Raw genomic sequence first — 10,460 nt, forward strand, 5'->3', positions numbered from 1 at the left:
CACACACACACACACTTTGTCAGCCAGCCTGAGCCTCACGCACACACACACACACACACATGGCCCCACGCCAAATGTATTCTTACCAACCCATGCTTTAGAAAAAGACATCACACTGTTCCCGACCGTAGGGAGGAAAAAAACAATTTATTCTCATTCCGCGCACTGAGAAAAATCTTAATAATGACGCACACTGGCGTGCGTCACTCGTGATGAGTCCAAAGCATAACAAGCCGTAGACAAGTTTTGTCATTGTGCCACTGAAATAATAAAATGCGTAATTGGCATAAACTTCGCCACACTTCCTCGTTTCTGAATAGACGTGCACGGCCTTCAAGGAAAGAGGCAGCAGGAACGAACTTATGCAAGCATTTCAGGAATTACACAGTCAGACACACAGCTCAGCTGACAAGTGGAAACCCCCCCACTCTCCCCTCCCCGTCGCGTTGCCTCAGCTCAGTTTGCTGACAGGCCTATCTATATACCTGACAAAATGTAGGTAAACATCCAGCCCCTACCTATATGTTACCTGAACTGATCCTCCGATCACCGCAAGTGAGCAGGGGAAAACTCTTACTTCAAGTACCAACATGTCCGTCTCTTTCTCACGCTCTTTCTCTCCCACACACACACACACAGTGGTGGAAGAAGTACTCACATTTTTTTTTAACTTAAGTAAAAGTATCAATACTGCAATGTAGAAATACTCATACAAGTAAAAGTCCGGAATTCAAAATTTACTTGAGTAAAAGTACAAAAGTATTGGATTAAGTACAATGTACTTAAAGTGCCAAAAGTATAAAGTACTCATTATGCAGAATGTCCTATTTCACAAGTTTTCAAATGTATGAAAATAGCAGATCTACAAGCTCACAACATGTCGCATATATTGTGAGCTTGTAGATCGGCTATTTTCAAATGGCCGAAATGTATATAGGGCTGAAGTGGGTAATGTTTTGTAATAATAATCAAAACCTACAAAGTAACTAGTAATTTAAGTTTAAAAATAATTGTAGTGGGGTAAAAGTACAATATTTGCCTCTGAGGTGTAATGGAGTAGAAATAAAAGTACAGAAAATTAGAACTACTCCAGTAAAGTAAAAAAAAATACCGCACAATTGTACTTATGTACAGTACTTGAGTAAATGTACTTGGTTACTTTACACCACTGCACACACGCACGCACACAGAGCAGGCATAGTGCTTCTAGGATTCTCACTCTTGAAAGGTGAAATACATTTTTGCCTTTCCACGGGATGCAGCTATAGATACACTGTAACAACTGTACAATAACCACTTCCTCTTCAGCAGTGAAGTATCTATTGAACCCTTTTCATATCTCATTTCATAATCGCATCCTATTCGTTTCATATTATCATCTGATCTCGCCACGGGTCCACGGCAGCACCCACGCTGACAAAAAAAAAAAAGTCCAGACTTATAGTTCCAATAGTTGTCACGATGTCGGTGAACTGTGTGGGTTGCTGCTAATTATACCAAAGTTAGAACACGTTTGTTATACTGACAACAATAACAACAAGCATGATTTTAACTAAGACAACAGTGTATTAATGTCACAATTTTAGGGCTAAACTTACCAGAATCTCCCGGTGTTTTCATTGTGCTTTATGAGAAGTGGCCAAGCAGCGGCGGACTGGCTGTTAGCTGCGGAGCTAACTAACGTCTGGGTGAATTCCACAAGTCACTCTGGTGGAAATGAAAAGTCTCTCCGCCGTTCCTCCGGGGGTTCAGAATCTGGGGGTGGAGGCGCTGGTGGGGCAGAGAAACTAACTTTGTACCCGCTGGATGGAACTTTATCTCAACCGACCGGGGGAGGAGGAGAAGAAGAAGCCACTGCCGCTGGCCGAGCGACGCGCTGCTTCCACCGGGGGGGCAGGAGTTGGAGCGACCGCTGAAACGAGCTCAAGTTGCAAAAGCAGCGGAAAAACGGGCCAACCTAACCGTCCCGACTCGAGCGAGCCGCCGTAGAGCCCCCTTTCTCTCTCTCTTTCACTCTCTCTCGCCGTCTCTCTCCCTCCCTCTCTCTCTCTCTCTCTCTCCGTGCGTGTTTACAAAACTACTTTCGCTAACTGTCCTGTCGCCGTTGTTTACTCCGCTTCAGCCGCATCTTCTTCATCGTTGTTCGTTTGACATGTCGCGGCCGAAAAAGCTCAACTTCTTTGATGGCAGAATCACAATTTTGGATAAGCCTACCCTCTCTCTCTCTTTCTTTACGGACTTTTTTTTTTATTCCTCCACTCACTCACTCAGTCAGTCACTCAGTAGCTGTATCTCTCCTCCCCCCGCGCGTCTCTCGCAGCTCGCGGGGTGTCGTGTTTCTCTCGCTCTCTCTCCAGCACGGGGCCCCGCCCACACTGAGGAGGAGGAGGGGGGAGGCTGACGGGGCGGGTCACGCCCACTCACCACCACGCACCGTGTCATTTTTGTCGTGATTATGAAGGCCAGGCAGTGCTTCTCTCTCCATTAGATTTAACCAGTGGTGGGGAAAGTACTAATTTTTTTTTACTAAAAGTACCAATACTGCAATATAGAAATACTGGAAAGTAAAAGTCCGGAATTAAACATGTAGTTGAGTAAAAGTACAAAAGTATTGGCATCAAAATGTACTTAAAGTACCAAAAGTAAAAGTACTCATTATGCAGAATGTCCCATTTCGAGTTTTCAAATGTCAAATAGCAGATCTACAAGCTCACAATGCGTTGCATCGTGACGCATTCTGAGCTTGTACATTGGCTATTTTCAAATGGCCGAAATGTGGCTGAAGTGGTTAATGTACGTTTTATAATAATAATCAAAATTTCAAAGTAACTAGTAACTAAAGTTTTCAAATAAAGTTTGTAGTGGAGTAAAAGTACAATATTTGGATCCAAGATGTAGTGGAGTAGAGTAAAAGTATTTGAAATTGGAAATACTCAAGTAAAGTACAAATACCCCAACATTTTACTTAAGTACAGACAGTACTGAAGTAAATGTACTTTATGTAACGTTAGCAAGTTAACACTTATATAGCTAAACAAATAGCTTAAAAGAAATGTTGTTTGTTCCTGACATTAAGAATAATTGCACAAGCTCTTGCAGAATATCATGAATATCAAAGAACATTTATATTGTTTTCTTTACTATCGCAATCTTACGGGGATATTCAGCAATAACATTTATTAAGATCAAATTATATTTAAGCACTTTGTACGTTTCAAATGTGTCTACTACTTAGTACCAAATCAATTACTTGTACCAAATGCAATGCAGAATACCGGTTAAAGGCAACAAAGTACCCTACGCACTCCCCACGAGCCGAAGCTCTTCGAGCTGGCGTCACTGCAGCACGAGTTGCCCTGGAGACCGCCACAGCTACCGTACAGTGTTGCCATGTCGGCTTATTATAAGCGACTTTGGGCTTATTTTTCTGTAAAGTTGCTTGTAAAAATTGGCAGTTGCGCTTTTTTTCCAAAGTGTACTTGCTTATTTGGCTTCCTCCCCCAATTGTTTTGAATTATTATTTAAACCCGTGGTTCTCAAATATTTTCATGAAAAAAGTTTTGTGTCAGGGAGCATTTGTGTTGAGAATGATTCAAAAATATTCAAAAATTAAACATTCCACATTTTATCGCAAGATTTTTTTTCAAATAGCAGATCGTTGTGAGCTTGTAGATTGGCTATTTTCAAATAGCCGATGCATAGGTTTAAAGTGCTCAATCTGGCCTAAGTTGCGTCTTTTGGTCTTGTTTTCCTAGACCTGGTTGCTTATTTCTCTCACTAAACCTGGCAACACTGCTACCGTAGTCGTCGTGACATCATATCCGCGTCCTACGATTCGAGAGAGGCGCGAGAGCTCCTCAACAGCAATGCATCACCTCGTCCTTTTGCGTCAATCACGGGTACTTGCTCTAATGATCCCTTTACAAATCATGATAATTACATGCTTAGAATTGGGCCGAGGCGTTGAATCTGAAGCGTGACAAACAGCGTCAGAAACAGGACATAGGCAGTGCCAGTGGTGGAAGAAGTACTCAGATATTTTACTTAAAGGAGTAGTTCACCCCCAAAATACCTTTTTTTCTATGGATTACTCACCCCATGGAGCCTTGAATTCATGGATATTTTTTTGTTTTTGTCGCATTCCTTCCTTTATTATTTGATTATAATAAATTTAGCCCCATTGATTCCGGTAGGAGACACAAATGCATTTGTGTCTCCTACCGGAATCAATGGGGACAAATTTATTATAATCAAATTATTGGCTTAGGAATGCCACAAAAACAAAAATAAATCCATGAATTCAAGGCTTCATGGGGTGTGCAATTGATAGAAAATAAGTCATTTTTTGGGTGAACTCCTCCTTTAAGTAACTCTGTTACAAGTAAAATGCCTGTGTTCAAAATGTTACTTGAGTAAAAGTACAAAAGTATTGGCATCAAAATATATTTAAAGTACCAAAAGTACTCAAATGTTTGAAAATAGCTGATTGGCTAAAGTGGTTATGGTTGTATGTTTTATAATGTAATCATGTATATCTGCAAAGTCAGTCAAGTCAAGTCACCTTTATTTATATAGCACATTTAAAAACAACAGAAGTTGACCCAAAGTGCTTTACAATCACAATAGCATAACCTAATAAAAATACAGCATATAGTTAAAGAAACATAAAGCAATACCTAAACAAAAACACCAAAGATAGGAGAACATAAAAGTAATACAAAAAAAAAGTAACAGTAACTAAAGTTTTCAAATAATTGTAGTGGAGTAAAAGTATAATGTTTGCCTCTCAGATGTAGTAGAGTTAGTAGAAGTAAAAGTACTGAAATTTGGAAATATTCCAATATAGTATAGTAAAAATAACTCAATATTGTTCTTGTCTTAAGTACAGTACTTGAGTAAATGTACTTAGTTACTTTACACCACTGGACACTGGCTACCGGTTTCACGTAATGCATGCATGCATCTATTCTATAACCTATAAGCTCAGCAAGCACTTGATTTGTACCAATACCACTCCTTGGCAGAAAAGCAACCACACCCACTTTTCCCTCTCGTCATAAACCCATTTCTTGTGTGAAAGTGTACATTATATTTATTTGTTTATTTCAATTTCTGAAATACTACGAGATACTGCTCCACAATGTCAAGTGCCTCAGGAGTCAAAGTCACCTAGGGGCCTGGTACCTCAGAGGTGAGGAGTGGGTGCTGGTGTGGAGGTCAGTGAAAGGGTCGGTGCGGGAGTGTAGCAGGGCTGGGGTGGCCCTCAGGTGGGTAGAGTGGGGTCTGGGTGTGGAGGTAAGAGGGGGGCTGGAAGTCCAAGAAGTCCTGGGCTGTCCCCCTCTGCCCTCTACGGATTTGAAAAGCACCAGACTCGGGGACAGAGCTGGGCCATCAGGTGTGTGGGGAAGATGGGCTCCTCAGTGTGGATACAGTGGAGAGACATGGCCCCTTATGGGCCTGGAGAGGGTGTGGAGTTCACTGTAGAGATGTAAGAACCCATGTTGGGGGTCTAGGCAGGGATGGTGTAGAGCAGGGGTATTCAACTAAATTAGGCAGGAAGCCACAATTGTAAAAATGACTTGAAGTCAGGGGCCTCAAGACAATGACAACAACAATGTTGTGTGCTATAGGTCCGATAGGACACAACAATGGACATGTTATGTCCATTATGGTAACTTATTAGGGCCTGCTTCATACTGCATTCATGGATTTTGATGTTTCATAGGATTTTGTCTGTGCCAGTCCTTTATAGTGCACAGGCTTTGATTTTGATATTAAGAAATAGGAAAAAATAGGAAGTAGATATTTCAGTTTGTTCTGTGCACGGCTCCCTGGCATGGAAGCGTCTTTGTGAGGAAGGTATTGGAGGCAGACTGGCAAGGTGAAGTGTTTACATGTTCGTATGAATGAAAGGTTTTAGCATTTTGGTTATGTCTGAGCACCCGGCTATTGAGAGCACAAGCTCTAGTGTTTCATGAACCCTTAGTTGAGAGTTAGACCATCTTTCAGCCCAAGACACTATTTAGGACGGATGAATGAAACATACTGTGTAAAACCTTCAAGTGGATGAAGATGGAGAAGATGGACAAAATCCACTCAAAACTAAAACATACTAGCTAATGGCTGCAGATGGAGAATTATTACTTTGATGATGGAAAGGACAACATCCTCTCAAAACTCATCATCTTTGCTTGTTGCAAAAGTATATTTTATGTAGCTTTTTAACAGCAAGAGTGGAAAGGTGAACAACCCATGATGCCCTGAGCTCCAGTCTTCCCAATATGATCCTATACTCTAACTGACCTCCAGGCCCATAAGGCAGTGATTCTCAACCTTTTTGGCTGGGGACCGCAACGAGCTCCTTCACAACTCACTAATCTAACAACATACACGTACTGAACAAACGCTTGTGCGTGTGCGCACACTGAACAAACAAGCGTGTGCACACATACCGACTGAGACTGCTATACTAAATAAAATAGTTGTATTAGTTAATCGTTATGGCTTTAATTATAGGTACATTCTCTAAAATTGGGGTTTTGATAAGAGGAGTAATATTACACTCGAGTCGAACCGTGCATCCGAGAGGAAAATATATGCATCTCTTCACACAGCTCGCAGCAGCCACCTCTTATGTTGAAAAACTCAGAGGTGAACCTTTCGTGTGTCAGAACCTCAGACACATTGGGGCGATCAGTGTATTTGTTTTTGCTTTACTTTGTAAACAGCTGTGCCTGAACCTGCCCACTTTGAGTTTCTCACTTGCAGGTCAAAGCTGTCAATACTTGTGGGGTGTTAGCATGGTGTGTGATATTTTTTATGGATCTTAGTATCTTACTAACAGCAAGTTGCATCCACCACACCGTTCCAGCCACTGTCCACAGGCTGTTGAGAGCCACGTTTCATGTATTGCGACAGTTTCCGTACATAGATGGACACACATAGACTTTTCGCTGTTGTCATTTTTTCAAACTTTCATGGAGCAAGTTTATGTGGCAAAAGGAGGAGTAAATCCCCCCTGTGCTGTAAGGAGCGCAGAGCCAGTGTGAACGGTCTGTCTCATTGTGGCCAATGCCACACACACGTACGTGCATGCACACACTTCCTCGCTCTCTCTCTTCCTCCGAAAAAAAAAAAAAAATTCAATCAAGTTTCTACCTTGTTTAGTCAAAAATATATATTATATTTTAAATATAGTTCAGCATAGTGGTGGCCACCATCTTTCAATTGTCCTTATTGAGGCGCTTGCACTCATTTTTGAGCTGGACATACAGTACATTTGGATTCAGCACCCCTTAATACCCCTAGAAAAAGTGTATGTCATAAACGATTTGCCTTCTGGGTTACGATTCTTGGAAATCTGACCTAGTCTATATACCGTAGCTACTCTGGGCAGTTGAAAGATTTCTGCCTGAGACGAGACCAAATCCAGAGCTAAAACCTATATATTGATTTGAAAAATGAGAGCAGAGAAAGATCTCAGTAGCACTCATTTGCATATAGCCTACGAACCTACATCCTGTTCGTCTTCCTCTCTCATCAAGCGTTAAACTCATTGTCCTCTTTAGATTCTACCCATTGAGGTGCATTCAACCAACTGTGATTGTACCTGGCCTTTCTTAATACTGTCACTCTTTCTCTTCTTCACCCATTCCAAAATATTCCAAATTACACATGCGATGCGATGCGATGCAATGCGAGTGTACGGTCTAGCCAACACCAACTCGGGACTCCTGAATCGCTGCCCTCCACACACTCCTAAAGCATCAGGGTCTGTCGCGCTGCAGTGCATCTACGTAGGTGGTGTGCTTCTTGCCTTTCCTGGCTTTGCCCTGGGGTTGGCTCCCATATATAGTGTCAGTTTGCTTGCCACTAGCTCCGGATGCCTGACCCAGTGCCCTGCCAGCCTCATCCCTCTCTCCCTGACTTTGTCTGTGACCCCTGGTAGGTCCCTGTAGAGGACCACTTTTCTGATATGGTCCGTCCATGTGACACCTAGTAGTGCCATTTGTAGCATTCTTGTGTAGACTCCATCCAGGGCCCTTTCCTGTTGTGCTGTGAGGGTCCATGTCTCAGCCCCATACAGTACTGACTCCACTGTAGCTACGAACAGCCGTCTCTGGAGGTCTTCTCCCATGTCTGCTTTCCACACTCTCCTCATGCATGCAAGGCATTCCAGGCAAGGGCCCTCCGGACCTTCAGGTCCTGTTCCGTTGAAGCAGTCCAGGCCCCGAGGTATGTGAAGTCCTCGACTGCCTCGAGCACCGTCCCGTCAGCAGTGGCAGTGGTTTTGCCCTCTGTGTTAACTGTCAGTACTTTTGTTTTCTTGGCATTGAACTTGAGGCCGATCTTCCTGCACCCCCTTTCTACTGCCACTGCCAGAGTAGTTCCCTTCCTTTCTCTGCTGTATCTGAGACTAGGGCAATGTCATCTGCGTAGTCGAGGTCAGTAATCACTATCTATTGTGTGGTCTAATTTAATTATTCCACAAATAAGCTATGTCTGAAATGTCCCTCGGCCTAAAATAAATGGCTCGGCTAGCTATAATATCTATGATCTCTATTGATCATATATTACACACATGCACACATACACACACAGGCGCATGCGCACACACACACACACACACACAGTTTCTAACATATAGGAGCTGATGACAGTTTATGAGAGAAACCCATAGCAGAAATATCTTCCTTTATACATTGTGTTTACTGGATTTTCCATACAATAGTAAGTAAGTAAATAAGTACGAAGTACATACAATAGAATAGACAAGACTGAGGTTCTCAAACTATGGGTCGGGACCCCAAGTGGGGTCACAGGAAGGCCAAGGTGGGGTTGCACATTGACAACTGAAAAAATCATATCTTTCCCATTAAGTCTGTTTTATTTGTTTGAAAAAAGCATAGCCTGTGAATGTGTTTTCTTTGTGTTTTGATGTTTATTAAGGTTCTGGCAACAGATAGGCTGTATACAGTATATGCTTCCATTTACCCATGTGTGCAAAAAAAAAATTCTGTATGCAAAAGCAGCAGGAATCACAGTGTTGTAATGTATTTTCTAAACACACACACAATGCTTTATTTCAACTTTGTATGTAAGTATGTAAGTTTGTATTGGTGAGGAGCAGTTTTTTTAATGCCCTATAAGAACACAGTGTGACAAGCTGCTTCCTCGTGTGCTGCTGATATGGAACTGTCACGTTGTCAATAATGTGTGTGTGTGTGTGTGTGTGTGTGTGTGTGTGTGTGTGTGTATCGTCACACATGGCTGATGAAGTGTATCTCCTCCGGTGCCCACTTTTACACCCACACCTGTTAATGGGGCAAGGGCATGGCGGGGTTGTGTGTGTGTGTGTGTGTGTGTGTGTGTGTGTGTGTGTGTGTGTGTGTGTGTGTGTGTGTGTGTGTATGTGTGTGTGTGTATGTGTGTGTGTGTGTGTGTGTGTGTGTGTGTGTGTGTGTGTGTGTGTGTGTGTGTGTGTGTGTGTGTGTGTGTGTGTGTGTGTGTGTGTGTGTGTGCGTGCGTGTGCGTGTGCGTGTGCGTGTGTGTGTGTGTGTGATTCTTTCGATGTGCCTGTTTGAGTATGGGTACATATCTTTGTCTTTCTGTGAGCATGAATGCGTTTGTAAAGCGACAGACACACCGCTGCCTAGCCTTGTCAACAGGATAAGTCAGTGGTAGTAAAACAAGTAAACAAAGTCCCCTGACAACAAGCAGTGTCCCTGCAGTGTGATTTACTAACAGGATCTCTCTCTCTGTCTCTCTCCCTCCCTCCCCTCTGCTGACCCATTCTCTGGCCTCTTCAGGAAACCGAGTCTGGTCCGCCTGATAAGAATCGGAGAGCGAGAGAGACATCGAGCGCCTCTGTCTGTCTAGGGGTGCCGAATCTCCAATGTCCAGGAAGCGCCGAGCGCCGTCCTGTCCTGTCCTCTCTGGCGGGCAGGAAAAACAGAACGACGACCGGCCCAGATCTTTCTCACGCCTGAATTCCAACCTGAGAATAGATAGGGCAATCTAATGGAGACAATGCAGTCTAGGCCATTTGTCATTGTAATCATTCAGCTCTTTCTCAGTGGAGGCACATTTCTTCTTTAACCATTTAGCTTGATTAGCTTAATTTTGTACATTACATTACATTTAGTTTACAGCGAGTGTATTCTGTGTTTTGCCTTCTTATTCAAGGACACTGTATACAGGCAAAAACTCTGGCTGCTTTGGGGATCAGGAATGGCAGAGGCTCAGGAGGTAGAGCGGGCACCTAAGGTTCAACTCTGGTTCGATTCCCAGCGCCTCGAAGAGAGCCACTACTGATGAACAGGTTGGTGCCTTGGCTTCATTTGCTGTCATTGTGTGAATGGAACACATACATTATAAAGGCGCCTTTATAATACACTTTTTTATAAAGCACTTTTTATAAAGCACTGAAGAAAAAATGTAATCAGCAACAGAATAAAAAT

The 10,460-nt window shown here is 42.8% G+C and overlaps 1 protein-coding gene across 2 annotated transcripts in view; it reads right to left on the reverse strand.

Moving 5' to 3' along the window:
- erfl3 (Ets2 repressor factor like 3) overlaps nucleotides 1-2,295 on the reverse strand; it is a 69,619-nt gene extending 67,324 nt beyond the window's left edge. For both annotated transcript variants that reach the window (XM_080425633.1, XM_080425632.1), the window contains exon 1: nucleotides 1,599-2,295. In XM_080425633.1, the coding sequence (XP_080281759.1) occupies nucleotides 1,599-1,620 (22 nt within the window). In that variant the 5' untranslated portion in view covers nucleotides 1,621-2,295. The remainder of the gene's footprint in view (nucleotides 1-1,598) is intronic.
- Nucleotides 2,296-10,460: the final 8,165 nt, after the last annotated feature.

Source organism: Gymnoscopelus braueri (assembly GCF_963280865.1).
Source record: "Gymnoscopelus braueri genome assembly, chromosome: 4".
NCBI classification, from domain to species: domain Eukaryota; kingdom Metazoa; phylum Chordata; class Actinopteri; order Myctophiformes; family Myctophidae; genus Gymnoscopelus; species Gymnoscopelus braueri.